This window comes from Cardiocondyla obscurior, linkage group LG18, assembly GCF_019399895.1.
Source record: "Cardiocondyla obscurior isolate alpha-2009 linkage group LG18, Cobs3.1, whole genome shotgun sequence".
In the NCBI taxonomy this organism is placed as follows: domain Eukaryota; kingdom Metazoa; phylum Arthropoda; class Insecta; order Hymenoptera; family Formicidae; genus Cardiocondyla; species Cardiocondyla obscurior.
Window position 1 is genome coordinate 268,416 of NC_091881.1, and position 15,863 is coordinate 284,278.

At 37.2% G+C, this 15,863-nt stretch overlaps 1 protein-coding gene across 3 annotated transcripts; it reads left to right on the forward strand.

The window, feature by feature from the left end:
- The first annotated feature begins 4,794 nt into the window (after positions 1-4,794).
- On the forward strand, positions 4,795-14,373 carry Sam-s (S-adenosylmethionine Synthetase). Of its 3 annotated transcripts, XM_070669049.1 has the most exons (11): positions 4,796-4,972; positions 5,841-6,168; positions 6,232-6,570; positions 8,301-8,378; positions 8,841-8,963; positions 10,334-10,446; positions 11,503-11,646; positions 11,855-12,073; positions 12,183-12,365; positions 12,438-12,571; positions 12,689-14,373. In XM_070669049.1, the coding sequence occupies exons 3-11, from the start codon at positions 6,456-6,458 to the stop codon at positions 12,792-12,794; spliced, it is 1,215 nt and encodes a 404-aa protein (XP_070525150.1). In that variant the 5' UTR covers positions 4,796-4,972; positions 5,841-6,168; positions 6,232-6,455; the 3' UTR covers positions 12,795-14,373. The 3 variants fall into 3 exon arrangements, with proteins under 3 accessions (XP_070525151.1, XP_070525150.1, XP_070525152.1); XM_070669050.1 differs by lacking the exon at positions 10,334-10,446 and adding an exon at positions 9,509-9,621 and having other exon boundaries at positions 4,795-4,972; positions 5,841-6,570; XM_070669051.1 differs by lacking the exons at positions 4,796-4,972; positions 5,841-6,168; positions 6,232-6,570 and adding an exon at positions 7,255-7,779.
- Positions 14,374-15,863: the final 1,490 nt, after the last annotated feature.

Consider the following 15,863-nt stretch of genomic DNA (forward strand, 5'->3'; position numbering starts at 1 on the left):
TTATATTATGGCACATTAACTGGATTTATAAACTTTTAAATTTATTCGTGGCAAACACCGAACATTGGAAAAATGTACAGGAAAAAGAAAAAAGTAGGAAGTCAGACGAGAGTTAATTATGATGTTTATGTCTGATCTGTTTTTTTTAATCCAAGATTAAATGGAAAATAAGAGAAATTGTTTTGAAAAGAATTTAAATTGTTGATATTACGAACATAAAAAATTTTTTTCTCGGTTTACTTTCCGGGATAACAGGAAGTGACTTTCGGTAACAGATGCCCAAGATAATTATAACGTTATCACTCAATGCATAATATCACACTAAAAGAGAAAAATTAAACTGGTGAAGAAAACCAGCAGCGATCAGTGGTTCGTTCATTGTCAGCAGAAGATAAAAAAGGAACTGACATTTGTATCGTTTACAAGCTAGAGAGACCTGGCCACCACTTTTTAAATTTTTGAAATTAGTGCTAAAGCACCAGCTTCGAAATTGTTTCTTATTATAAACCATTATGATATACACGATAAGTAAACGGCAAGAAATAAACTACTCTAACTTACGTACAAACAAAATTATTATCTTACTGTATCTAGTTTAGTTGATATTAAAAATACAAACTGTTGTAAATAAGATAAAAAAAAATTTACAATGCAAACGTATACTTTGCTGACATTTTTTTTGTATGAAAATAACAAAAAAACGTATAAAATAATCTAGAAAAATTTGCATTAACAATATACTCGTCTAGGAAATGTTATTATTCAATATTGTTCAAATTGAAGTGCACGAGGAAAAATACTTTGCGTGCGCAACGAAATTGAAATCAGTTTGAGACGTAAAGAGCGGGACACGTCACGGTAAAAGGTTAATTCTCAGGAGGCTGCATCGCAATTCTATTTCTACGTAGTATCCGAATTTCTTACCGTCTTCAACCGTGTAATTTAAGGACAAGAGCGCAAACGAGAGGGATCTACTTCAACATTTAGGAGACTTCTATTTTTAGCAGCAATGTGCGCCTCTTGTTCGGCATCGATCGACGGTTTTTTCCGCATAAAGTAAGACGTATATAAGGAGTCAGAACCGGAGGATGCGAGTTAGACAAGACAGAGAACGAGAAAAAGAGAGATAGAGGGGAGAAGGGAATCTCTTTCTCTCCCCCAGGGAGGGTTGGTGGAAAAAGGGGGTTGCCAGAGGTCAAGGTTGAGGCGAGTGAGCTATTCCCTCTCTTCATTTCCCTCTCGTTGCCGTTCTTCTCCTTCTTTCGCCATTGTTCTCTCTCGCTCTTTCTCCTTTCTTCCCTCCGGACCGCTTCAGAAAACGTCGAATATATTAAACAAATCGCAAATATCCGAACTGACCTGGTTGGCAGCTTAAAGTCACCGAGACGAGACAGTTGCAGCTGCAGCTCCGTCGACGGCTCTCTATCAAAAATTATTTTCGAACATTTTATCTTTATCAATGTCACGATCGAATTATAACTCACGGGAACTTCGGCGTCTTTTACGTTACACCTTTGAAACTCTATTCCGAAGATAATGAATTAACGTGCCTGGTTAGTAATATGCTTACGTAGTATGATAGGTTGCTGGTTATGATATTACAGCTAGCAGTCACTTTAGACTGTATACTAAACTCGGTATTGAATCAACTTATGCTCGTTACACTTCTGCTAATTCGTGACTCATTCCAAGAAAGCAATTCATATTGATTTTTGCTAGAAATAATATTAAAATGTCGAACTTATAAATGGAGAACCTTACGAAATCCGAAAAACTCCCTCGGAAATATTTTTCGACGTTCCGGAAATAAACAATTTATTTTAAAGGTGGTAATTTATGCGTGAATAAAGTAAAGCAGATGTATCAATAGATTCGATTGACGTAGCACTTTAACGAAACTTTTACTTTAAAATGTTTTCCTTTTTAAAAGAAGTTAATTATAATAACAAAGAACATTGTTCGATCTGAATGGTTCGAACGAAAATAGAAGAATGCATAATACGGTTTTCTATTTTTCATTCACACGGCAACCCCACGGTGACATTCTTTTCATTTCATTCTTTTCAGATTAAAAAGAAAAAAAGAAGAAAAAAATAAAATAAAATAAAATTGTGGATTATGCGAAATGGACAAAAAGGATCTGAGGAAAAAGCCACGTGTCGATTGTTATATAATGCTTATGCACGTCCCAACGTGTCCAGGCAAACGAAATGTGATATTCATTGCACATACGCGTCATATGAAAAAATGTATCGCTATAAGTATCACATTATCCTCGCGTAACAGATTATGATAGGCTGATGGTCCGTCACGTCGCGAATTCGTAAATATAATGCATTTGTTGCAACACATCTCAATTATTTGCCAATAATTGAAACACGTAAATCTGTATTTCCGATGACTTTTTATCGGCGAAACGATAATAGCAGTTTCACTGTCCGTCGAGACCAACTTTATCAGGGATCAAAGACACAAAAGCAAGGATAGTTAGATTCGTCAGAATCACGCCGCGATATCGGCCATGCGATTACTAAATCTCTAAAACCGCGGTCACGCTCGACGATGATAAAACGTGGTTTTGAAACGAGTTTTAGTTTTTAATCCACGTAACCCCCTTGGCTTTAAATGGTAAAAATAGGTTTTAAAATTAGATACGTGCCGGAGAGGCTGTCGCAAGTGCAGCGAACAATCCGAACGCGAACTATCGTTAATATTTTTGTGTAAAAGAAACGTCAAAGTCACCAGGATATATGCACTAGCGAAACATATAGTTACGTTGATTAAATGTAACAGCGATACGAGCACAAAGGATCGATTTATCAGTTGTTCGACTTTGATGCGCGGGTAATAAATGATAAAATGTACGCTAATTAGATATCCACGAATGCTGTTGGTTCGATGAACTCGCTTATGATCATGATGATATTAATCGGAATACTTCAACGGTGAAGAAGTACGTAATACGCATTGTAAACAGGTATTTATATATATATATATATATATATATATATATAAATGAATTATCTGCACGAAAGCAAAAAGCAAGTTTAATCTAACAATAAATAAAGAGATAAATACCTAATTTTATAACTGCGATAAAAGAATTAATTCTGGTAATTGCCTTTTATTATTCCATTGATGTAAGTCCTTTTTAGATCGAAATTTTATTATAAACTCTTTTAATCTTTTAAATTATGAACTAAAAAATTAATTAACGCTCGAGATTTATATGTTAAATTTGACTCACGTGCTTGTATAAGTTTCAACTTAATCAGCACTTTAGTTACTATTACCCCGTTATCTGTCATCAACGATACGAATCATATTATGTTCTTGGTTTTAAATATTAAACTGTTAATCACACTTGAAGAAATTTATTTTTAGCATTAAACTATGATAATTTATATTATTATTATAGCATTTTAACACTAAATGTCTGTTGAAACTATTATAACTCATTTTTACTATTTTACGTCGATTGACTTTTACTGTTGGCTACTAATTCTTCCAGAATAATTTTACCACGATGTCACGATACATTCTAACTAAATCATCGTTGATGAATTAAGCTTTGGTCATCATCTTACGTTAATTGCAATAAAAAAAAAATTACGGATTTCGTCATGCTGATTATGCCCCACTTCTCTTGATGATTGTTTTGAATTAATATAATCTTCGGTGACCACAAAAAGATACATCGTGTGCTTACGTTATCACAACACCGCGTATGCAATGTTGCTATAAAATGCAAATGTATTGCCAATCGTGACATATTCTTTTTATAAAACAAACCAAACGAGTTTGAAAAATAAGCTAACAAACATTTATAGCAACATTAAATATATAACAATATTTATAAAATATATATAAATATTTTTTAACATACATATATTTAACGCCATTGATATCCATGAGATAAAATTCATAGGATTCTTAATTGTGCATTTATGAAATTTTTATTATTACTTATTTATTACTATTTAAAATTACATTCATAAAAATATTAATTACTACTTAAAATAATCTCGAGTCGTTGAATTTATCAGTACGACTCGTTTCCATTATTGCCGTTTGATACAAAAATAAAATAAAACGTCTCGTTTATAATTGTTAAAGTTTTTTCATGAAAAACCAACGCTGCAAAGTATATAATCCAAGAAGTACAGTCATTGAATACTTTTTCTAAAGTCCTAGAAAATTAATTGATAGAATTCGTTTATTAACATTCTCTCTTTTCGAACAAGATTAAATCATCCAGCAATAATAAATATTAAAAACGAAAATTAATAATACGTGACCGTCAGAAACTTAACAGATATCAAATCTCATAACTAATTAGATCAAGGAAGATAATAATTATGCTTAAACCCAAGTGTTAATGAATCGTCTTACGTTCTGTAACGTAATGTCGCAATTTTTGTCACTTATGAGTAACGTGTGACGTATAAAATGATCGGCAATTTTAACGTCATCGACGCAAAACGATCGAGTAATAAGCATCTTTGATTTCTGTATCGTATTGTTTACGCTTCGCATATTACACGATATTTTCGGTGAACATAGGATTAGTTTTTAGTTTCGTATATTACCTTAAGAAACTAAGTGAGACCCATAAACTTGTGCAATTTGTTGTAAAACTGATGTGTCATTCGGACATCCTAATACAGTTGCGTTCGCCTATCCCACTCCGCTCCAAGAATTTCTTGATCGCCGAGCGATATATAAAACTAGCCGGTTTGCACGCTCTCGGTGTAGTGCAATTTTCGTCGAGTGACGATAACGTCCGTCTCTCCTGCGCTCAAGTTTCGTGCTCGTTACTTGCGACTCGCGCGAATTAAAGACTGCGGTGTCAGGAAAAAATATTGTGAAGACAAGACGGGAACTCAGAGGTGGCCCTTTGCGAACTTAAGCGCTCGGAGATAACGCAATTTAAAGCCACGAGGTGACGTTAATCACTTGGCCGGCGTTATCGGTAAGCAATCAGATACGCCGGTTACTTCGGTTTGCACATATTCCCGCGACGATTGTCGAAATACATACGTAAGAACGGAATCCGGTAGATTCTAGTTTGAATCAAACCGTAAAGTTAAAGATACAGATAGTTCCCCTTTTTTTTTGTTTTTAATTTTTATTTCGTAACGTTCGCACATCATCTCCCGCACATGATGCAATGCTAAAAAGTTCGGATGTAAAGTATGACGAAGCAAGTCCTAAGTGATTATTCTTCGTGGAGATCATAGTGTCATATTGATAAAACCAGGAGAAAGCGTATCAAAAAGATTGCAAACTTATCATAGTGTCATCACCTTCGAACTATCATTAGATACCGATGTCCTCAAATTAAAAATTTAGAATTTCTAACGTTCCAAAGTTAAACATGTTTACTTTTAAACCACGTTTTTTTTTTTTAATTATCTACATTGACAAACGAAATTTTGCAATAACAATTTTCTCTTATTTGTCATATAATATTCAGTCGTGATTTATAATTGTAATTTTTATATCTTTGCACGAATAATGATATTAATAAATCTTTTGCACGTTATTAAAAAAACATACGCGTTTTTGTAATTAAATTATTCTTTAAACTCCTTAAATTATTCCTTATGTATCTGGGTTTCAATCAGTGCTGCATTTTTTCAATTTAACGTTTTTAAAGTAATGTTATATATGTCGCGTAACAAGTTTTTTAAGAGCGTTAACTTATCCAAGAGAAAAAAATTTTCAAAGACTCAAGAATAATATTATTTCACAGCTGATTCGACAGGCTAAAATAAATGTATCCTACGACACATGATACCAGCGATACCTTCGCCTCTAATTCGTGTTTTATTTTTTAGGAACACGTGGCGTCAGAGGACCGAGGTGGATCAAGCAGCGCCGGGATCGAGTCAAATTTCGCGCCGTATGTTCGAACGCGGACATATGATTCGACAGTAGCCGACTCACGCGGGTGGTCAGTCTGAGGTTATAAATAGAGGGCGACAGGCCGAGGGGAGTCTCTTTCACTTCCCGCTACGCGCCGCGGCGCGTCGTTTCGGCCCACTCGTCCCGATCATTACGCGGTGTGCCGTGTGCCTGTGTGGAGCTCGTGCACTCTTCCCCTCGCGCCTGCACGTCGTGTCGCACGGTCGCGTCTACCTCTACCCTACGAGGGGCAGCCCGCAGGTAACGACTCCGGTGAGAGACAACGCGCGTACCGTCGTATTGTACGGGCGTTTGCGGTTACAGAGCGCGGAGCAGAAACGCGGGAGAGCGCGCGTGGAACGGGGACAACAGGGAGGCCGAGGTAGGCACGTGGAGAGGCCCGTACGCTCGTAGTGCAGACCGCCATAGACGACACCGCGGCCCGACCGCGCGCGACGGTACAACCGGGACGGTTCCGAGCGACGAGCGGCAGCGGTTACAAGCCAACGGAGGCGACAACGGCGGCGACGACCCCGAAACGCAGAAAAATGCCGGAGACCGCGCACCATATGAACGGCTACGCGAACGGCCACGCGCCGCCCGAGCTGCAGCAGGACACGTCGTTTCTCTTTACCTCGGAGTCGGTCGGCGAGGGACATCCAGGTGAGTCAGCTCCTCAGAAGGGAGAGAGAAGGAGAACCACCCCTGCGAGGCCCGTCTGCGAAACAACCCTTTCGCCGGGCCTCACCGCTGACCCTCGTTTTCATTTCTATCTCTTTCTCTCTCCGTCTCTCTCGCTCTCTCTTTCTCTTTCCCTTGCGCTCTACGTCCCTCTGTACCTTACGCTTTCCCACCACCGCCACCACCGTCACTACCCATCATCGCACCGCGCGTTCCGCCATGAAGGAGAGTAAGATGTCTCCGCGATCCCGGGCGCGCGCCTGCCGCGCTTTTTTCTACCCCCTTCGTTTCCCCTCCCCGTCCCTGGATCAGATACATCTCTCGATCGAAGTGTCTCTGTCTTCTGATAACAGGCCGTCGATCGTTTCTCCGGTCGCCGGGACGATCCCGAGGAATCGCGGCGCCCGGTCTTCAGGGCTCATCTCCTCCGCCGCGTTTCGCCAGCATCCGCGGAGCTACCTTGGGCCGCGCGGCACCGCCACGCCGCTGCCGCCATGTGCTCGCACACCGCCGATCGCAGCGCGCGATCGGCGCGCGAACGCCGGTTCGGTCGTCGCATCCGAAATTGGGCGCGCGGCCCAGGTCTGAAATGCCTGAATGGGACCCGAACGCCTTGCCAGCGCGTTTCCGCGTCTAGTTTTAGTCGGGGGGAGGGAGCAGGAGGGAGACCGGTCGCTCCGAAATACACGCGAGGAGGCGACTTCCGATCCCGAACTCGTTTCGTTTTTGGCGTCTGGACCTTCATCTCTCTCACTTCCCTTCGATCAAGTCTCGACTAGTTGGTCTTCACTCGGTCCGGTCGTTTCATCTTGAGGACCAGCATCAGCGCTGACTAATTAATATCTATCGTTCTGTGTTGTAGATGAGACTGAAAGAAGCGACTAGGTCAGCGAGATGGAATGCGCTAGTTCTGAGAAAGTTTCTTCGTCAGTACTTCCTCGTATTTTCATCGTTATGGCTCCCGCAATTGCGAAGCCTCTGGCATTTTTTGCCACATGCTGACGAAAGGAAATTCGCTATCTTCCGGAGTTTCTAGATGATTCCGTCCGTGACGTAGATGGCGTAACTGGCGTCTCTTTCGCCGACGTCACTCGTATGTTGACGTTTTTTACGAGAGGGAGGATCGATTAACATCAATAGTTAAATCCATAGAGTTTAATTCGAGCGATAAGAAAAAATATGAATTTCTTGGTAATACTTTAAGATGATCGTAAAGATTATTAAGAAAGAATTGTAATAATTTGTTAAATATTTTTATGTAAGAATTTTCGTAGATCTTGATCGTCGCAATTTCCATTTTTTTTTTTTTTAATTTTAATTATTTCGAGAATCGCAAACGACTAATTGCTTTTCCGCAGTTATTTTTACTAATTATTTTTACAACCAACGACTTGTTTTTCCTCTTCATCTTAACTCTAATTATACCAAAGATAAAGAAAGAAACGAGTTACGCGAGTAATTTAGGTTGACTAATTTTGGAGATTAGCAGCTCGCTACTTTTTCCATAATTAAAACTCCGACTTAAAAACTTATGCCCCTGTCTCTTCATGTGATTTGTCTTCTCTTCTCTTCATTAATTACGTTTATATACAATTTATTTTGCAAGGTTTTAATTACACTTTAATTGAAATTGTATTTTGAAATTTGTTTAATATTACTTTGCTCGATAATGCATTGTTATTAATATATTAATATATCTTTTTATTTTTCAGATAAAATGTGTGATCAAATAAGCGATGCCATTTTGGATGCACACCTGACACAAGATCCCGATGCTAAAGTAGCATGCGGTAAGTTTCGCCAAGACAGTGCTGATTTCTTCAGGCACTTGAATATGTATTCTATTTATAAATTAGTTCACTCGGCCCTGAACTAGTTTTAGGCCGAAACTTTTGACTTCTGCATTTGTTGCATTCACGAGATACCGTCGAAACGAGCGGTTTTTGAAAGGAAAAAAAAAATTCTCTTTTCCAAATATAGTTGCCTCAATACTTACGTTAAGTGTACTCGTTAATGCAGCACTTGGCGGAGTCACTACTAGTTCAGAGGTTATCTTTCCATCTATACATTAAACTATTAAAGAATTCGACATAAACTCTGAACAGTAACTGCTCTGAAAGCTGCATAAATAAATGCACCTTTTACATAACCTCCCTTATATAATTACACTATGTATATTTTGCAGTAAATAATTTTTTTACACAGATATTATGTGCATAAGAGTATGTAAAATAATTTTTTTTTATTCACAGAAACCGTAACAAAAACTGGAATGATACTTTTGTGCGGGGAGATCACATCAAAGGCTGTGGTGGATTATCAAAAGATTGTTCGAGACACAGTGAAACACATCGGCTACGATGATTCTTCAAAAGGTACAACAGTTGGTCAATTAACATTATTTTTAACCGTAAATTTTTTGCACGTCTGTCATTTTCCCTTATTGTCTCTGACACTTTGTTGGATGTTAATTCTACGTTTGCGCAAGAAAAATTGGGATCTTTACATTCGCGATAAAGTGATAAACCATTTTCTCATGTAACACATGCATGCTCTGTGGCTGAATAGATATACGTATATATACGTTAGCCAGCTCCCTCGTCCTCATAAAATTCGCCTCATACTATTTCTCCTTTATCAAATTATTATGATAACACGATCGAGTCATGGCGCAAATAATCTAAGCACATTGTAATTTTTATTTTATATTAAATGTTAATATTATTTAGACAGTTATGATTTTATATTGCGCACACACAGATTTTGATTTGGATTCCTCCATGCCTCGATCGATCAGATAATTAACAACTTACTCATCACGTTTCGGACAAAAAATAAAAAAAGATCAATCTTAAAATTAAAAAACAAAAATTAAAAGAAAAGAGAATAAAGACTGTGTAACGTAAGAATATCGTGGCAGGATTCGATTGGCGTACGTTGAACCTTTTGGTGGCGATCGAACAACAATCCCCAAATATCGCGGATGGTGTCCATACGGACAGGCAAGAGGTGGACGTGGGTGCAGGTGATCAGGTACATAACCCATTCTCAGCCCGTGCCACAGAACAGCCTAAAATAATTCAATGTCAACGGTCTACTTTACTATGTTTTAAGTTCTTACTCCTTGTCCAACTGGTCCCCTTCTAAACCTTCAGATGTTACAAAATATGTTTGCTATTCTGTGTGTCACAAGCGTGTGTTACATCTACGTGTGCTGTGCAAATGGATATGCGAACACTCATGCGAATACTTAAGCACTGTCGTTGTAAGATAATATCGCGAAATATTGTTTAAAAAAAAAGTCTTGCGACTCTGCAAGATTTCATGCAGGAAATTTCTAATTTGGCGAAAATGGCTTATAAAGCACTGGAATAAAATTCCAACAAAGTGCCGATAGTTATCATGTTTATAAAAAGCGAGGCTGTATGTACTACGTTCGGATATACGTATATGTATAAAATTTATTCTCATTTAGGAGATTTTCCATTTAATTTAATTTAAAAAAAAATACAATGTTCTCCATTGAATTTCAAGAAATCTAAGCATCAGTATCTCAGTGTTTCGAAGTTTCCGAACTAACACATGCAGCCATCGTACTAGGTTTTATTAATTCTGAATTATTAGGATCAGAGGTGGTTTGATAAAAAGCCGATGCGTTAAACTGGTGGAATTCCATCCAAGGAGAACATCGACGCGTAAAACAGCGGCGAATATCTTTGTCTTATCACGCTGATGATTTCTGCAGGTTTTGACTACAAGCTGTGCAATGTTCTGTTGGCGCTCGATGCTCAGTCACCAAATATCGCAGCAGGCGTTCACGAAAACCGTAGCGACGAGGAAGTGGGAGCAGGAGATCAGGTTAATTGGCATTACCATCGTTGAATTATCTCCTGTTTTTCTTCTCTTTGATCGTTTGCCTACCGCGCCATTAAGTATATTTCATTACAGTAGTTGCACAAGTAACATTTCACTTTATTTCTTCTTGTAACCTACTTGTAGTCTTCTTCTTATTTCTTCACTATAGAGGTGGATGTGTGACACATTGAATATCCTTGTTCCCGCATTGTCACGGTAATTAGAATTCATTGTTACAAGGTTGCGGTTTATTCTTCTGTTGTTCATCTTTAATTGACATTTAGAAAATGCGAAACTGAATCACGTAGGATAATATGTATCTCATGCACAAAATTACATGTAGAAATTTAAAAGTACTTGCATGCTTTATGTTATTGTAGATTAATAACTAATATTTCCAGTAGAATTGGTATTTAATATAATCTTTTAGCACTGTAGTTAATAATATACTATAATTCTAATTTATAATTAGGCAATCTATGCAATAAGAAAAAAAAAGTTTACAAACGATGATGAATATTCAATGATGTGTTTTGATTATTTGCTACTTTTGATTGCCATGATGTTACAACTATAACTGAGAATAATTCATCAATTATAATTTTTTTATTAATTAATTAAAGCTAAATGAGATTAGCAACTAAAGAAAGGCTATACTCTTAAACGAATTTATTAAGTAATTGTGTAATTAAACTATTTAATGAATGTGCGAGAGTAAGGTAGCTATGTAAATAGTTTGTAATTAAATCCTTAGTTGTCATTGTTAATAAGTCCCCTGTATATTATAATTATCCCTATGTATCATAATTGTATCTGTTCTGTGTGGCACTTTTTATCATATATTAGATATAGTTCCATATTTTTTCACAAACGCTTTTTATTTTTAATTTAGCTTTCTCTCCTTTCGCGCATAAAAATGCAATGTTTACTTTTATATTTTGTAACTGCGCGTAACTGCAAATAATTTATTTTTGAAATTATGTGTACATAATTTGTTGAATGCTTAAAGCTTATATTTCATAAATTTTAGCTGTATAATAACTTAATATCTTTCATCAGGGTTTAATGTTCGGGTACGCAACCGATGAAACTGATGAATGTATGCCATTGACAGTTGTGCTGGCACATAAACTAAATCAGAAAATTGCCGAGTTGAGACGAAGCGGCGAACTTTGGTGGGCTCGTCCAGATTCAAAAACACAGGTTTGAATTTTATACATTTATATAAAAAAAAGTTTTAGACAACGAGAGTAATAATTATTCTATGATGAATCTTTTGTATTTGCTACTCTTGATTGCCATGATGTTAAAATTATAACTGAGAATAATTCACAATTTGTTATTAAAAAAAAATACATTAAAACTTGTAAAATTAATACAATTACACAAGAAGTATGTATGCAATAAATAGGTAACTTGTGAGTACATCATGGACCACGGAGCCTGCGTTCCTATAAGAGTCCATACTGTTGTGGTGTCACTACAACATAGTGAAAAAATTGGTTTAGAGGAGTTACGTAAGGCAGTCATGGAAAAAGTAATCAAAGAAGTGATTCCAGCGAGATATTTGGATGAAAGAACAGTCTTCCATGTGAATCCTTGTGGACTTTTTATCATCGGTGGACCACAGGTATTATTAAATATTATATAACGTAATTAATGTAAACGTGAATCGATCTTAAATAAAAAAACGCATTTTTTTGCGAGTTACTTTGACACACTCTTATTAAAAATTCCAGAGTGACGCTGGTCTCACCGGACGAAAAATTATCGTAGACACGTATGGCGGCTGGGGAGCCCATGGTGGTGGTGCATTTTCTGGCAAAGATTTTACAAAGGTGGATAGATCAGCTGCATACGCTGCAAGATGGGTTGCTAAATCGTTAGTGAAAGCTGGTCTTTGCAGACGCTGCCTTGTACAAGTAAGATTTGCAAGCAATAAGATTTTTGCTAATATAAAAGAAACAATTTTTATATACGATTATTTATATTAGGTTTCATACGCTATTGGAGTGGCAGAACCTTTGTCTATCACAGTTTTCGATTATGGCACATCTACGCGTTCTCAAAACGAGCTCTTAGACATAGTGAACAAAAACTTCGATTTGCGGCCCGGAAAAATTGTCAAGTATGTTTAAATAATTTTATTGTTTATTAATGGCTAATAAATGTTAAGTTTCTTTGCAACTTTAATGTAACTTGTGTACAAATTGTTATATATCTTTTTTTTTTATTTTTTTTTTAGGGAGTTGAATCTTCGCAATCCTATTTATCAGCAAACCAGTACGTATGGTCATTTTGGACGAGATGGTTTCACATGGGAGCAACCTAAAAAGCTAATTGTCGATTGATGAGAGGATGGATTTTAAATTGGATTGGTCTTGGCGTTTCTTGGTTTTAGATATCCGATAGAACATCTCTGTTTCTCTTTTTCGAATTCTATCTCCCTCTCTTTCTACCTTCCTCTCAAAAAAGTAATCGTAATTTCACTAAGAAAAAAAAAGGGATGTCGTCAGCGATATTTCAATCTTTGTGCCGTAACCACCGCCGAAGCCACCAATTTCTCATGCCAATACTTAGTAATAGAGAGGACTAGGTATAGGCAGTTCTCTTTCTAGTTCTTTTTGCCATGGAATACCGCATTATATATGTGACAACAGGCATAGTACAAATCTCGTTCATAAGCCGACACGGATATGAACAATCGTTTCTTCCTTCGCTCTTTCGGTTTTTCGTGTGGTGGTATCTCTTAATAATACGGCACAATAAACATTTAGATCTAGTTGAACGAATTATACAAGGAAAAGAGCGAAACGAGCTTGTATTATAGAGCTCATTGTAAGTTTCCACGTTCAGATTTTGAAAGCTTCTTTCTTAAACTGATATCAGTTAACTCAGTTTGGTAACAGCAACTCGATTCTTTCTTGCTGCTACACGCTGATGCTTTTTACTTACAAACTAGTAAAGAGAACATAAACTTGTAATAGTCAAATTTTCATCTGAAAGAAAAAAAAAAATGTATAAACGGACACTATACATGTTTTCAGATTCGGGAATGTAACTGCAGTCTCATAGATTTTTAGCTATATTATTAGTCTTTTGCACGTACATGAAAGTTCAATACCTTGATTTGATCTAAGAATAAGCTTATTTTTAAACAGAATGCACGAATTACACATCGTAGGTTTGCGTAGCTTGTGTTTTATTACTGGTGACGCTATTAACTTATCGATTGATCTTTCATGTATGTGTTTACTAGAATTATTAATCGTTGAAGAAAAAGTGTAAATTTTGATGACGATGTGTCCTTGGCATATGTATAGCAAAGAAGGAAATGACGTTTGTGCGTCATAAACATGTTCACGAATTCATGAAAGACAATTGTAATACTGGATCGAATGCATTTATCAACTAGATTACTTGTTGAATATAAATATTTTAGAATATTTAAAAATCATCAGATTAGTCTAATTGAACAGCTTTGTTATTAGATTTCATTGTTTTATCTTACACGCGCGAATATTCTTAACTGTGCAAATGTGTTTAATCACTCCGCAAAGAGTATACAGTCATTTCCCCCTTTGCTATTGTTTTAATTAAATAGATCAATTGCAGTAAATATTATAAAAGTAAACGAAACCATTGAAAATCTAATCCCGGTAGAGGTCCAGCACAGCACGTGTGACGGAGCTCGAAACTGTAGTAGAATTTTTCATTGTTTTTTGCTACAAATTGTCCGACAATGTCGGATTTTAATGGGAGAAACAAATAGAGAAACAGTTGTGAAAAGATTTAGTCATCTTCTGACAGAATTGATGTGTGCGACTTGTTGCGACGTAAACCATATCGGCAATATGTAATAGTGCACAGAATCGTGAAAAAAAAAGAAAAAAAAAAAGACAAAATAAAACGGATTTTTTAATAAAAGCATTTCTTGTAGTTTTGTGTACTACCGCATTATTATATAAGCAAAGTATATTTAATCCTCGATCTTCCTAGCGTTCTACGCAACACAATTTGCACAAACGGACCAATATTGCATTTCTGTGTACGTTTCCCCCTGTAAATGACATGAGCTCTGTCGCACAAGACGCTGCGACTAGCTACATAGGTAATTCGTGAACGTAGCGAGCATTTTTTATATGCATTTGCACGATCACTCTTCAGTATTCGATAACATAGCGAGATGTACACTGAGAGGCAGATATAGCATTGGCCGCGGCGACGGCAGTTAGCATATGACACTATCGTGATGCGCGTCGATCCTCGCACGATTATCACCCTTTGGGCCGGGCCTAAAGGGTAGATGACAGAAGAAGTAGTGGGTGGTAGTGGGACTGTTCTCTCCCTCAGATCTTAGTGTTTTACAGCGACCGGTGCTTTGTGGTATATTTGGTATATGTGGTATATTAAACTATGGGTTTTGTGTGAGGATCGACACACTTCATAGTTGGACTGTGTCCAACGTCTGTGCGACAAGGATAGATAAACTTTTACTCGCTATACGCATGAGCTAAAATCGTTGACGCATGCTCATAACCTGTCGTATTATATGTATCTTCATAAAAAGAGGAGATTAATTGTGCCGTATATCTCTTAAAGGATAGATGCACATTAAAAGAAAAAAAAGAAAAAAAAATGTATGATTATATGTTAATATCAGCAATTCAGCATTTCATATTTTATTTCTGTAAAGAACGTATTACATATATATTAAGAATTAACAATTTTATTATTAATAAGAACGATATATAATGATTATAATCATTAAAATGCACTCCCTTTTCTTATTTAAAAAAATTAACTTTTTAATTAGCACCTATAAAATAATTAGAACGTATCAAAATAATATATATTCAAATAAAAACCAAGAGGAAAAGTTATAGAACGAGACAGAGCTAGTTTTCTTTCTCACTTCTTGGACAGTTTTCGAGTCCTTATTCCCCCTCCATTAATATAAGTTCTATAACACATCTACGCGCGCGCTTCGTGTGAGATTCGACGCACCCCACGCCAAGATCACGTACACTGAAAAGCAGATATGGCATTTACTGAGGCGACGGTAGCTAGCGAACGCGACTTTAGCGTCGTGTTCGTCGAGTTTCACATGCGCCGCATGTATTATATACCGCGCCGGCCGGATTGCCGATGACTGATTTTTTCCTCCGTTCTCTCATCCCTTGCTTCTGCCGCCTAGGGTTAGGTACGCTAGCCGCTGTCGCCGCAGAAAATGCCATATCTGCTCTTCGGTGTACGCTAGGCGCCATCGCAACACCACGAACGCCATTCCTGACGGTGAGTGTACATGAGATTCACATAGCGAGCGAATCAGAGTGAATCGACCAATCACAGGTGACAATTTGAAGATGGCTGATGTCGCTCTCGCAATTGGTAGACTTGCTCGCGAAGCGAAGTAACGG